The 15,493-nt window shown below is 37.9% G+C and overlaps 1 protein-coding gene across 1 annotated transcript in view; it reads left to right on the top strand.

Annotated features, from left to right (window-relative positions):
• The window catches only part of Ostf1 (osteoclast stimulating factor 1), a 53,198-nt gene that overhangs the window by 15,932 nt on the left and 21,773 nt on the right, over positions 1-15,493 (top strand). The window contains exon 2 of the mRNA XM_026389275.2: positions 10,793-10,839. Coding sequence (XP_026245060.1) covers positions 10,793-10,839 — 47 coding nt within the window. The remainder of the gene's footprint in view (positions 1-10,792; positions 10,840-15,493) is intronic.

The following is a 15,493-nucleotide window of genomic DNA, read 5'->3' as shown; positions in this document are numbered from 1 at the left end:
GGGGGGAGATGGGAGAATATTGGCTTTTATATACCAGCTGTATTCTAAAATTCACAAAATAGAGGGAGATTACTTATTCTTCATAGAGCCGTGTAGCAGATTTCTAATTTGGTCACACAGTCTGGAATAGTAGTTTCAAAACATTTTTTACCTTGATCTCTAGTAAGATAATATATTTTACTTAATAACCTCATATATAAATGTACACACATGTATAAGTTCATCTTAGCCTCACATTTCTTTTAGAATTTGTTGTTGAGCTTTGGCTGGTTGTCCAAAGGGGGTATTGTCTACTTCAGACAAGATTGGGTGTGTTCAGAGTAGTATGGCCACAAACAGGATTCTCTACTTCAGTGTCATGCTTGACACATTAAGATTTCTGCTCAAGCAGGGATTATAGTTTACAGAACGAACACTCATGCCTGATCACAGTTGTATCACCAGTAATGCAAACAAGGCAGGGCATTTTGATTTATTGTTATCTTTATATTAATTTGGAAAAACATGTAAATATTCTAAATGTAACTTATCCAAAGGTGGATTTTATATATTCTGATTTGATATTTTGTGCTTTATTTATTGAAATCCTTTTAGTCAATTGAAAGCATAAATGTACATATAGTATTGGAAGAATACCCATTGTATGGATGATAATTGTAAGGCTGTAATTTTGTGTGTGTGCATGATGCTGGGGGTTAGAACCCAGGGCCTTGTGCATGCAAGGCAAGCACTCTACCAAATGAGCTATATCCCCAGCCCAAGGCTGTGAATTTTAAGCCCCAAATCATTAAAGAGTAAAAATTGTAGGTATAGACTGAGATTTAATGTTGAGATAGCGTGATTGCTAGTAATCTTTGGGAAACCATGGAATTCTTCATGGGATTCTTCATGGGATTGTCTTCCTTGAAGTGGCATCACCAGGAGAGAAGCAGGAGGTATTCTTTGACCTCAGTGCATTTCTGTTACAGGGAAAGGAAGGTTTACTAACTTGCTGGCAGCGTTGCTAAGGCAATAGCTGTGCTGCAGAGTGGTTGCAGAGATGTCCTGCTTTTCCACCTCTTTATTTAGATAGAGCATGTGCTACTTTTGCAAAAGTCCCATGGGGCTGCCTTTGATAGTGCCAAGGAATTTTGATACTTGCACTTTTATATTAAACTTTCAAAGTGGGTCTATAGGAATTTCTTTCTTTCTTTTCTTTTTTTTTTTTTTTTTTTGTCTCTTTTGTGGTGCTGAACAGAACCCAAGACCTCATTATTTTTAGGCCAGTGCTCTACCACTAAGCTATATTCCCAGCCTGGAATTTCTAGTAAGATTATAATCATCGTTAAATCTTTAGATAAGAGTTTCAGATTTATTCTTGTATTGAGTAGTTTATTCTGTGAAGACAACATTTAGTTTTTCTAAATATTAATTGTTAATATTTGCCCATTTTATAGCATGCCAACATAATTTTTGATGAATATTTCTAAAATAAATATCTATTTTGTCCATTTCCAACATTTCAAATAATCATAATTATTTCTACTAAGTATACTAGGCTCTGCTCCTATTTAATTTTTTTTAAAGCCACTAAATTAGTTTCATAGTCTATGGATCGTGGGTCATTATCTGCATTTTTTAAATGTTGAGACTCACTGTGAGAAAAGTGAGACAGTGGGGAGGGGGTTATTATTTTTTTAAAATGTTTATTTTTTAGTTTTAGGTGGACACAATATCTTTATTTTATTTTTATGTGGTGCTGAGGATCGAACCCAGTGCCTCACGCATGCCAGGCCAGTGCGCTACCACTTGAGCCACATCCGAGCCCCCACGAGGGGTTATTTTTGTATGCAGTATTTTAGTCCTGCAACAGATGCTGGGGAGGGTTTTCTAGTTATGTTCTTTTCCCCAAAATGCAACTTAAATTTCAAAGATATGTTAAGATTTGTGAAAAAATAGCCAGTCACATGCCAGCCACAGCACCCTAGTGAGGCCCTAAGGAACTTAGTGAGACCCTGTCTCAAAAAAAAAAAAAAAAAAAAAACCAGAAAGTGCTGGGGATGTGGCTCAGTGGTTAAGTGCCCCTGGGTTCAATCCCTGGTACTAAAAAAAAGAAAAAAAAAAGCCATGAATTAACATCATTGCTAAAAAATTTTCTGTAGGGGCTGTGCTAGTTTGTACTCCCACTAAAAGTCTGAGAATTCTAGTTTTTCTCATCTTTATTAACATTATATAGAGAGAGATTTTACGGATATGTATATACAGTGTGTGCATATGTGTGTGTGTGTGTGTGTGTATATAAAATAAACAGTCAACAGATTGAGTATTACTTGGTCAAAATGCTTGGGACCAGAAGTGTTTCAGATTTCAGAGCTTTTTAGATTTTGAAATATTTCTATGGACTCTCTGGTTGAATATCCCTAATCTGAAAGTTCAAAATCCTAGATGCTTCCAAATCCAAACTTTTAAATTTAGACTTTATTTTTTAGGGCAGTTTTAAGTTCACAGAAAAATCGAGTGGAAGTCATAGAGATTTTCCATATATCTTGCTGCCCTACACATGCATAGTCTCCCTAGTAATCAATTTCCCCCACTAGAGTGGTACATTGATGACAATCAATGGATCGACATTGACAGATCATTATTACCCTAAGTTTGTGGTTCACCTTAGGATTCACTTAGGACCTTCTGTGGGGTTTAGATGAATACATGACATGTATCCACCATTGTAGTGTCATACAGAGTAGCTTCACTGCTCTAAAATCCTCTGTGCCTCGCTTGTTCAAACTTTTCTCCCCACTTATCCCTGGCAACCACTGATCTTTTTACTGTCTCCAGAGTTTTGCCTTTCCAAGATGTACATAGTTGGAATTATACAGTGGGCTTTACAGGTTGATTTCTTTCACTTAGTAATTTGTATGGAAGTCTGCGCCATCTGTCATAGCTACTCAACTCATTTAGTTTTAGTGCTAATAATATTCTGTCATCTGCCCAGTTTATTTTTCCCATTGTCCAGTGTCTTTCATTTTACCACACAGTAGGTCCATATTGGTTATCATCACTAATTTAAATGAAGCCCCTCTAAAATGTCCCATGCTTCCTGGCATTCTTAAAGATCAGAGAAATCATCAGTCTGATACAGGTAACTACACTGTGACATTTCAAATGGTTATTCCTCTTGCAGTCTATCAAATGCCAGTCTCTGCCTGGGAGCAGTCCCTTTTTAACACTGCCCTGGTGGCTCTCTCTTGAAGTTTTTTCTCTACTCCTTCACCAACAGAGAATAAAATAAATTAGAAATTTTGTGTTCAAATTTATGAGCCCTAAGTCATCTGAGCATTGTTTCAGGGCCTCTAGGTGCTCTCATACGTTGTTACCTCAAGCAGAAGTTTCTCTTACTCTTTGCCTATAAAAGACCCCCCCCCCCCGCCCTCCACTTTCTCCCTTCTATTCCCTTGAACATGAATTCATTTATTTGAGTTGGAAGCCAACCTTGCTCCAGAGGAAAAATGTAGCATTTGGCTGATGACCAGTGGATTCGCCCCTTCTCTATAGGGGCTGGGTGGGGTTGCAGAGAAAAGGGAAGGGCGAGGCTGGCAAAAAGTGGAGCCAGCAGATGCCTGCTCCTGCTGCTGCTGCTGCTGCTGGGGCTGCTGATGTGGGAATTTGCTTATCTTGTTTATGTCCTTCTGGAGACCAGCCTTGCTCAACTCCTTCATACTGTTCTATTCCCTGTGCTGCTGGTTCATGCAGGACTCTCCCAAAGCATCAGACAAAAGGCTGGGCCTCTTCAGTCAGGTGATTTTCAGGTCATTCCCAGTCTTCTCAGCTCCACTTTCTTCCAGCCTTGTGTGAGAAAACAACCAAGCTGAGAGTCATAGGAAGGCATCTAATATAGCCTATTTGCTTATATAAGAACACAACTATTTTATGTTTGTGAATCTGCCTTCTGTAAAAAAAAAATTGGAATTCATCAGTGCCTACTCTTTATGATCTGTTATGATGGGTACGTTATTTATACACACACACACACACACATACATTATTTTTTCTGGTACCAGAGATTGAACCCAGGGGCACTTAACTACTGAGCCATATCCCCATCTCTTTTTATTTTATTTTGAGACAGGGTCATGCTAAGTTGCCTGTGGCCTTGCTGTTTCTGGGGTTCTCTTTGAACTTGTGATCCCCCTGCCTGAACCTCCCAAGCCACTGGGATTATAGGCATACTGTCGTATTTTGTCTACAAGGAAGGTAAAATACAAACAGAGCACCCTGATTTCTTCCCCTCAACACTCTATGAACCTGCAAACCTAGAGAATGTTGCTCAAAGTTTAATCAAATTCGATAAAAATGGTCAGTTAAAGTATTAAACTGATTAATTATTAACTAATCATATTAAGTATTATTAATTATTGTTCTCATGAGAGAACCTCTAGCTGTGTTAAGCTGTAAGTATGGAAATCACCTGTTTTTCTTTTTTTATGTATATCTTTCATATCCTGCAGCTGTTTCTATTGCATTCTTCCATTTCTAGTAGACTCAATTTTGAGAATGGAATAAATTAAGGAACTTTTATAATATATGGATTAAAAGGGATCTATAAGAGTCTAATGTTACACAAATAGAATGTTCCTTTATATAATAGCCCAACGAATTAATTTATATTTAGTATGAAGCAAAGTTAAAATTAATCTCCTACTTCATTCAGTGTGAACAATTTAAGTAAGATTATCACAAGATGTACAATTATAAAAATCAGTAGCTTATTCACATATCATGTATTTATTTTTCAGGTTCCTTAATTTTTATTGAATTTTATCTAAAGCCTATTAGTTTGACCTTGGGTCTTTTTTTTAAACCAAAATCAGTACCCCCTTCTCATTGCTGTCCACCCCAAGGAAAAAGAACATCCTAGCATTATTGATTTTGGTCACTAGTGGACTACCTCCTGTGTGACTTCTCTGTGGAAAGTTCGAAGTAATCCAGATAACTATTCTCTCCTCTCAGACAATCAAGTCAGCAGAAAGCATTTCTCCTGGCAGCTTCCCCTTCCGGGTGGTGTTTCCTTTCTCTAAAAAGGGTGTGGGTGTGGGGAGAAACAAAACAGACTTCACACAGAAAAAAGTTCAGTTTTGATTTTGCCTATGAAGAATAGGAGAGATACAGCACTAGAATTCAGATCACAGAAAGTGTTTTCTGGTAGATACTCCAAATTACAGGGGATAGGAGATGCTCTTCTATATGAAGATGTTTAGAGGAAAGAGAATGGTGTTTCTGCCTGCCCCAAATGAAAGTATTGTTACTTTTTTCATGGATTAAAAGTCACACACATACCATGCAATGAGTGTAAATAATAATGTACAGAGGGATGTGATGGCCCCACAAATGATGCTGTCATTCAAGATTTGTGTGTGGTTAACATAAACAGGATAGTACTGGGCATGCTGCTCTCTATAACCTATCTTTCACTGAATAGTTTGTAGACTCTTCTATGTTGATATCTGTGCTCTGTCTGTAGCATTCTTTTCTTTTTTTTTGATAAGTAAAAATTGTATATATTTATGGTGTACAACATGATGCTTTGATACATGTTTACTTCAAGCTAATTAACAAATGCATTACCTCACATACTTTTCATGTGTTTGTGATGAGAACCCTGAAAATCTATTCTTAGTAGTTTTCTTTTTAATCTTAATTTGTTTTTTATTGGTGCATTATAATTATGCATTATAGGGGGATTCCTTATGCTGTATTCATGCATGTACTTAACGTAAATTGCTCCATCTCCTTTCCCAGTTCCTTTCTTTTTTCTTTGTCCTCTCTCCCCCTGATCCATTTGCTCTACTCTGCTAATCTCCCTTCTATTATTATTATTATTATTATTATTATTATTATTTCAACCAGAGCATTATTATTATATAATGAAGGGGATTCATTGTGGTATGTTTGAACATGAACATAGCATAAGACAAATGTCTATAATGAGAACTTTTCTTCTTTCTCTCCTTATTAAGAGAGAGTGTATGACAATAGCCACCAAAGAATTTTAATTTTCATTTTTTTGGCCTGGTTTAATTCCTCCACAGAAGAAAATTCTTCTTTAGAGTTGAGTATGCATCATTCATTCATTCATTCATTCAGCAAACATTTATTGAGCACCTCTTAGATTACAGATCATGAAGAAATACAGACACAGCTTTGCTAGCTCAGCACTAGGTTCCCTTTCACAAACACAGCAGGTTCTTCATTGTTTTCCACAATTAGACCAGATCTGTCTTTACTTTCCTTTTAGTAATTTTCAAGTATATAGTCTGCAGTTAATTGCAGTCACTATGATGTACAGTAGATCTCTTGGCTTATTCTTCCTGTCTAACTGAAGTTTTGTGTCCTTTGACCATCTCCCAATTTCCCTCAACCCCCCACCTCTGCTAACTACCATTTTACTTTCTGTTTCTGTAAATTCAATTTTTTTTTTTTTGTATTCCACATATGCTACAGTTTGGTTCTGGTATGTTCCACAAAGGCCTGTGTGTTAAAGACTTAGTCCCCAGGGTGGTGCTGTTGGGAGATGGTGGAACCTCTGGAGGTAGGGCATTGTGTGAGGTCCTTAGGTCATTGGGGCATGCCCTGAAGGGGACTGTGGGACCTGGTTCCCTCCTTCCTCTTTTGATTCTTGGCCATAGGTGAGCAGGATCTCCTTCTTTATGAAGGCTGGATAGCATTCTGTTGTGCATATATACCACAGTTTCTTTATCCATTCAGCCATTGATAGACACTTAAGTTGATGCCATGTCTTGGCTTTTATGAATAATACGCAGCATTCTTTTTTAGTGACTTTATTGTATGGATGAACCACAGTTGATTTACATAGTTCCCTCTTTTTAAAAAAATATGTTTTGGTTGTTGGTGGAGCTTTATTTTATTTTATTTTATTTTGTTTATTTATTTGTTTATACTTGGTGCTGGAACCCAGTGCCTCACACGTGCTAGGCAAGCACTCTACACTGAGCTACAACCCCAGCTCATAGTTCCCTCTTAATAGACATTTAAGTTATGTTCTAAACCTGCATTCTTTCATATACTAGCCACTAGCCATGTGTGGCAATTTAACTTAATTAAAATTAAATAATAGTAAACGTTAGTTCCTTGATCACATGAACCACATAACATGTGCTCTGTATGGGTAACTTGCAAAGATGTTGAACTTTTCTGTCATTATATTAAGTTATACTGGAGAGTGTTGTTCTAAACTACTTTTTTCAGACTTTTGTGAGTGCATATTTCCATTTGTTTTATTATTCATCTATTCTTCATTTATTTAGCAAATAATTACTAAATCCCTCCTATGCTCCAGACTCTGTGCTAGGTACTTGCATATCTCATTCATAAAGTGACATAAATTCCTGGCTTCATAATGATTAGATTCTCTTTTTTTTTTTTTTTTTGGTACTGGGAATTGAACCCAGGGTTACTTAACCACTGAACCACATCCCCACTTCTTTTTATTATTTTTATCTTTATTTTTTGTTTTGAGACAGAGTCTGGCTTTGTTGCTTAAGGCTTCACTTAGTTGTTGAGCCTGGCCTTGAACTTGCAGTCCTCCTACCTCTGCCTCTCAATGCTTTGGGATTATAGGTGCCCATCATTACACCTGGCCATAATGCTTAAATACTATTAAACTAAAGTTTCTTGAATACTTACTCCTAGTAAATATGCATGTATTTATAAGTTGTATATGCATTATATTATGCTTCTATATTATAAAGTATGTTCAAGTAGGAAAAAGAGTAAGATAAAAATGTGAATAATTTGTGAAGTAGGCTTCCTGAATCCTACCTCAGAGTCCACTGTTCTGAATGATGTCCTGTTTTAGATATCATCTTTAAAGGGTCTTCCAGCCAGTGCTCCAGGTGAATAGATTTCTATTTCTATATATTTTCTAAATCTACTTATTTCATGACCTCCCCCCACTCCCGTTTTATTGTCTGTAGATCCTATACTGTTTGAGTTTGTACTCATGTATTCATCTAGCAAATTTGTTTATACTGTGTGCCTTGTAGATGCTATGAAATTGAATGCTTTTTTTTAAAAAGGGTCAAAAGGGTTAAAAAAAGTCTTTAAAAAAATATATATATATGTTTAATTGTCAATGGATTTTTATTTTATTTATTTATATGTGGTGCTGAGAATCGAACCCAGTGCTACACACATGCGAGGCAAGTGCTCTACCATTGAGCCACAACCCCAGCCCTTGAAGGATGTTTTAGTTGAACTTTGTATTAATGTGACCAAAGTACTCAACAAGAATAACTTAAAGGAGGAAAAATTTTATTTGGAGCACACGGTTTTAGAAGTCTCCGTCTGTAGACATCTGACTCCATTACTCTGGGCCATAGGTGAGACAGAACATCATGCGGAAGGGCTCAGTGGAGGAAAACTGCTCACATGGTGGATGCAGAGAGCAGAGAGAGAAAGAGAGGGAAGGAGCCATCGGAAAGATCTACATTTCCAGGGCGCACTCTCAGAGACCCATCTCCAGGCACAACCCACCTGCCTACAGTTAACACCCAGTTAGTCCACTTAAACCAGGATGGGCTGATTAGGTTACAGCTCTCACAATGCAATCATTTCATCTCTGAATATTCCTGCATTAACAGGAGCTTTTGGGTGACACCTCATATTCAAACTTTAACAAATGATTTGGGGTTCTTGTCTTCAGATGAAGTGGACTAGCAAATAAAGGCTTTGGATACAGAGTGTTATGGAAATGTTGCAGATGGACATTTAAAGAGGCATTATTTGGCAGGATGGAGGACAACACTCAAGTAGTCCTCTTTGCTTGGTTATTGTACCTTCTCTGTTTGGGGACTTGATGCAAATACAGGTTTCTTCAACAAGTTCTTTTGTTTTCTCCATGGTCTTGTCTTTTCTTTTGAAAAATATAAAATTCTAACTGGCTGATTTAAGAATATTGAGCCAGATATTGTGTACTAGCAGAGAAATGAAAAGTTGTGCTGCAGTTGTGTATAATGAATCAAAATGCATTCTGCTGTCATATATACCTAATTAAAATAAAAAAAAATATTGAGCCAGTGTAGATGTTCCCACTAAATGTTTTTTTTATATTAAGATGTTCACTCACTTTTCTTTCTAAACTTAGATCTTAGGGTTGGGAGGACTGACTCTGTAGAGGCCAGAAACTAAGCACCAGCAATCATGTAGCTCCAGCTGGTAGGAAGAAGCAAAGCCATCCCCCAGAGGTGGGCGTTTATTCTTGTATTCATTTAACAAATATTTAAAAAATCCTTTCTATGTGGAAAAGCTACTTAATTAGAAATAACTTTCCTCTCATTTACTTTTTTTCTTTTTTAAAAATTTGTTTTAATTAGTTATATGTGACAGTAGAATGCACTAATATACTTTGATGTATCATACATAGATGGGATATAATTTCTCATTTTTCTGAGTATATATATTGTAGAATCACATTGGTCATACAGTCACATACATACATAAAGTAATAATGTCTGTTTTATTCTACTGTCTTTCTTATCCCCACATTCCCTGCCTTCCCCTCCTTTCACTTCCCTCTCTCTGATCTAAGGTAACATTATTTATTTACTTATTTATTTTGCGTTACAATTCTTAATACACATAAATACCATGCTTTCTGTATTTCTGTTTGTATATAAAGTATGTCGACATCCAGTTCAAGTTTTCATATATGTACTTTGTATAATAATGACCATCACATTTCACCATCCTTGTTACTCCCCTACCCGCTTCCTTTCCCTCCCACCCCTCTTCCCTATCTTGAATTCATCTATTCCTCCCATGCTCTTCCTCCCTACCCCACTATGAGTCAACCTCCCTATCAGAGAAAACATTTGGTATTTGTTTTTTTGGGATTGGCTGACTTCACTTAGCATTATCTTCTCCAAAGCTATCCATTTACCTGCAAATACCATGGTTTTCTTCTTTTTTAATGCTGAGTAAAATTCCATTGTGTATATATGCCACATTTTTTTTTATCCATTCATCCACTGAAGAACATCTAGGTTGGCTCCACAGTTTAGCTATTGTGAATTGTGCTGCTATAACATTGATGTAGCTGTGTCCCTGTAGTATGCTGGGTTTTTTTTTTTTTTTTTTTTTTTTTTTTTTTTGAGAGAGAGAGAATTTTAGTATTTATTTTTTAGTTTTCAGCGGACATAACATCTTTGTTTGTATGTGGTGCTGAGTATCGAACCCAGGCCGCATGCATGCCAGGCGAGCGTGCTGCTGCTTGAGCCACATCCCCAGCCCATAGTATGCTGTTTTTAAGTCCTTTGGGTATAGTCCGAGAAGAGGAGTAGCTGGGTCAAATAGTGGTTCCATACCCAGTTTTCCAAGCAATCTCCATACTGCTTTCCAAATTGGCTGCACCAGTTTGCAGTCCCACCAGCAATGTATGAGTGTACCTTTTTCCCCACATCCTCACCAACACTTATTGTTGTTTGTCTCCATAATAGCTGCCATTCTGACTGGAGTGGGATGATATCTTAGTGTGGTTTTGATTTGCATTTCTGTGATTGCTAGAGATGATGAGCATTTTTTCATATACTTATTGATTGATTGTATATCCTCTTCTGAGAAGTATCTGTTCAGGTCCTTAGCCCATTTGTTGATTGGGTTATTTGCTTTTTTAGTGTTTAGCTTTTTGAGTTCTTTATATACCCTAGAGATTAGTTTCTGAAGAACATAATAGATTCTGCTACTTACAGAAAATTTAGAAATGAAAGAACTGATCACATGTTTTCTTTTCTTTTAGGGCAAGTTAAAGTCTTCAGAGCTCTGTATACATTTGAACCCAGAACTGTAAGTATTCAGTTTCTAACCTTAAAGTTGATATAAAAACCTAAGTTGAAATCTTAGTTTTGATTTGCACTTCTCTATGCTAGTGATGATGAACTTTTGTTCATATATTTGTTGATTGATTGTATGTCATCTTCTGAGAAGGACTTAAAAACAGCATACTACAGGGACACAGCCACATCAATGTTTATAGCAGCACAATTCACAATAGCTGAACTTTAAAGCCAACCTAGATGCCCTTCAGTAGATGAATGGATAAAAATAATGTGGCATATATACACAATGGAATATTACTCAGCAATAAGAGAGAATAAAATCATGGCATTTGCAGGTAAATGGATGGAATTGGAGAAGATAATGCTAAGTGAAGTTAGCCAATCCCAAAAAACCAAGTGCCTAATGTTTTCTCTGATATAAGGAGGCTGATTCATAGTGCGGAAGGGAGGGGGAGCATGGGAAGAATAGACAAACTCTAGATAGGGCAGAGGGGTGGGAGGGGAAGGGAGAGAGCATGAGATTAGAAATGATGGTGGAATGTGATGGACATTATCCAAACTACATGAATGAAGGCATGAATTGGTGTGAATATACTTTGTATACAACCAGAGATATGAAAAAATTCTGCTCTACATGGGTAATATTAATTATAATGCATTCTGCTGTCATATATAAATAAAAAATTAATTAAAAAACCCAAGGTGAGCACACTAATACCATTATAAGTAGTTATGGCTATTTCAGAATAAAATAAAAACGTTTTCTTTTAAAAACAAAAGAATCCTAGGGTACCAACTATTGATGAGTTCTATTGAAGGTAGATCAGTCTGGATTTGATTTTACAAAGCAATCTGCTTGGTCAAGAGTCTCCTGGCATAGATAGTAAAGTCAAACTAAAGAACATGGTGGAATAATAAAGCCATGTTCTTGTCGGTGGTAATCTGAATGGAGGTTATGTAGTTGAGTTCTCAGGGTCCAGCTATGCTGGAGCATGTGGCTCTCTAGGTCTCTTAAAAGAGCTCTATGGAAATTTGTGTTTTGACTTGCAAGTAGTATGCTTGCCACACAATTTAACTTTCTTAGGTGGAAACTTTAATATGAGTTTAAACACCATTTATGTTATAACCCACTCAGGATAATTTGGAAATGAATCAGAGTATTTTATAAATAATTTAACTTGCTAATAATTAACTCTTTGTAGCTATTTCTTATTATGAATACCTACATATTAAGGGTATGAACACCTTGTTGAACTGAATTAAACTAATTTAAATGAATTTAATGAGTTTAAATTTAAATTAAATGAAGCTTCACTATTCTTTAGCCTTAAATGCAAACCTTACAGTTTTGTCCAGGACATGTTAAGAATAGGCTATTTTTATTTGTGTATTTTCTCATCCATGCATTTAAAACTGACACTTTCTCTTTAAAATATCTTGTTGTTTTATCTTTTGTCATTGTTGTTTTAATACATTATGAAACAATTACCAAGAGAAACTTTGAAAAGAGAAATGTGCTATCTCTTAACAGATAATCAAGCTACATGGAAAGGATAATGTAATGAAATTAACATTTTTTTTATTAAGTATATGTTAAGTGACAAAAAAAAAACTTAAGGTGATTTCATTTAGGCATTTCCTCTGGTTCATCTGGTCTGCCTTTTTTTTTTTTTTTTTTTTTGATAGACATAAGTGACTCATAGGAATGGATGAATGGTCACTTCCTATTGCTGTTCCACAGTGTGCAAACTAAAGTCCCTGGGTTGATTTGCAGGTCCTCAAAGTCTGAACTCCTGTGCTCCCAGAGCAGTTTTTTCTCTGCTGGATATATTTTCCATTGTTAGAGTTTCTGTTATCCATTCCTAAGTTCACACATACATGGTTCAGTGAGCCCCTGCAATGTACCAGACGCTGATCCAGGCCTTGAGGATAGTGTGACCACAACAGAAAGGACTCAAAACAACTTGCATCCTGGTGGGAGAGTCAGGCAATAGGCCCACAAGTGAATGTGATTGTCAGGGCTCTGTGTCATGGAGAAAGGAGGGAAGGGGCAGAGAAGTGAAAAGAGGGTATCCAGGGATGACAATTCTATAAAGGTGACCTGTGAACAGAGACCTGAAGGAATGGAGGGAGCAGACAGAACAACAAGTTCCAGTAGCATCTTTGATGGATTCTAGAACAGCAGAGAAGACAGTGTGGCCTGGAAAATCATGCCTATGAGAGAGGGAAGTAGGCATGTGTGCAGGGGGACAAGATGAGGACTAGGGTAGAGGGCCTTGTAGGTCTCAGTTGGACTTTGCTGTGGGTGAGATGGGAAGCAGTTGAAAGGGTCTGAGTCTGGCAGTGGTGAGATAGTGAAGTTTTCGGAATCCCTCTAGCAGAGGAGTGGAAAGACATCTAAGAGGTTGGAAGCTTCTGATACAGCAGTGATTCATAGTGAAGCAGAGGGTTCAGATAGTTAGGAGGCAAAGGAGAAAGAAACCAAGAAAGGAAACCTGCTCTTGATGATTCTTCTTTCTTACATGCTATTGACTTCCCTCTGTGTGCAAGCCAGCTTGCTGCCATCTTCATCTGGGTTTGCCCTAGACCTGGCTCTCCCTGGAACCAGGCTCCTCAGAAAGTTGCACAGAATAAGTGGCTCTGGGCACTGATTAACTGCTGTAGGTCTAGAGCCTGCCTGCAAATCCAAAATCTGTTGTTTACTCACTGTGTGAATTGGCTTAACCTCTCTGCCATCATTTCCTCATTTGAAAATGGGAATTCTTCTTGCCATTCTGCAGTGGACTGCTCTTGGGATCATGGTATGAGGTAATATTCAAAGCCCAGCACCTGGTGGGCACCAGTGAGTCATAGCAGTCAGTGTGGCTGATATGGGGTGCATGCATATTCAAAAGACTTCCTAAACAAAATGTTTCTGAAATAAGGAAGGTGGGTGGGCATTTTATTCTCACCAAGGGGTTTCCGTGTTGGTGAGGGAGGGAACAGGGAATGTTTTAGTTTGCTAAGCCTGCCATCACAGAGCATCTCGACTGAATAGCTTAAACAACAGAAATTTATTTTCTGAGAATTCCAAGAGCAAGTCCAGAAATCTAAAATCAAGGTAACAGCTTGGTTGATTTCTTCTGAGGCCTGTCTCTTTGGCTTTGTAGATGGCCATTTTCTCCTTCCGTCTTCACATGATCCCTTCCCTGTGTGTGTCTGTGTCCCTGTCTCCTCTTTTTATAAGAACTCCAGTCATATTGGATGGGGACTGACCCTAAAGACTACCTGTTAACTTAATTATCTCTTTAATGACCTTATCTCTGAATATAGTCATATCGGAGATAGTAGGGGATAGGATTTCAACATAAGAGTTTTTTGGGTGGGGACACAGAAAGCCATAACAGGTCTGGAAGTACGAGGCCCAGAAGGTGGCCGTCTTTAACCCCTGCTCACAGGCTGACATTCCCTGCCTCTGACTGTCCTTATCAGTTGGTTCCCAGGTTGCATGTGCCCAGAGGAGGATAAGCATGGGGAAGGGTGGGTGGTCATCAGCTACCTTCCTGGACCCCACCATGAGTGAACCATACTCTGCAGTGGCCCTTGGCTCTGGAGTGGGACGTGTTCTCCTTCCTGTGTCCTTAGTTGACATCATCTTTGTCTGTCTCCCTGACTTCTCCGCCCTCTTTGGTTCTTCTTGACCTGGTGCGTGGACTCACTTTTATCATATGGACTCCAGTTTCTCCATTCCAGCTTCATTCTCGCCGGATTGATGTTCCTAAAATGTGGTTTTGATCCCACCACTGGCTTTACATCTTTATTTGACTAAAGATATGGTCTTCTGAAGTCCAGCCCCTTTCCAGCCCAGCTGGGCTCTGTTCCTTCCTCTAGTGGACCATACAGGCAGGATTTGACTCACAGTAGAATCCATGTCTTGCCAAATGTGGTGGCACATGCCTGTAATCCCAGTGGCTCCTGAGACTAAGCCAGGAGGATCAGCAATTTAGCAAGGTCCTAAGCAACTCAGCGAGACCCTGTCTTTTTAAATAAAATATGAAAAAGGGCTGGGGGTGTGGCTCAGTGGTTAAGTGCCCCTGGATTCAATGCCCAGTACCAAAAAAAGAAAAAAGAAAGAATCTGAGTCTTGACCCTTTCTGGATCCATGGTCTTGCCTCTTTTAGGCTCATGTGAGCTACTTCCTCTTCCATAACTCTTCTTTGACAGCTGCAGCTAGCAGTGGGATGTGTCTTCTACCTCTGAACTCTGTCTGTACTTTCAGTCCTACTTGCTGCCACAGTGTTCATGGAAGCAGAAGAACCCAAGGCTTTAGGATTTGTTCTGCCTACTTAGCAGCTGTGTGAGCTTAGCAAATTACCTAGCCTCTCTATCCCTATACTTGCACCTATAAAGTGAGAATAATAATAATCACATAGGGTTCAGTAAGAATTAAGAGAGATTACATATGATGCTGCTGTTACTAGTTAAGGAGTAATTGGTACTATTTAAAGGAGTAGTAGTGGTTATATTAACAGATATTTAACAAATATTTTTGATTCAGTGATACATTGAATAATTTACCTACAATTCTGCCCCAGAATGGAGTTTCTCCTGTGCTTACAAAACAAAACAATGCACAGAAGAAAATACACACTAATGCATTAAGGTTGTTTTTTAAAAATTCT

The sequence above is a fragment of the Urocitellus parryii genome, chromosome 4 (genome assembly GCF_045843805.1).
Source record: "Urocitellus parryii isolate mUroPar1 chromosome 4, mUroPar1.hap1, whole genome shotgun sequence".
NCBI lineage: Eukaryota > Metazoa > Chordata > Mammalia > Rodentia > Sciuridae > Urocitellus > Urocitellus parryii.
Note: the sequence above shows the minus strand (reverse complement) of the source record. Positions and strands in the feature narration are given on the sequence as shown.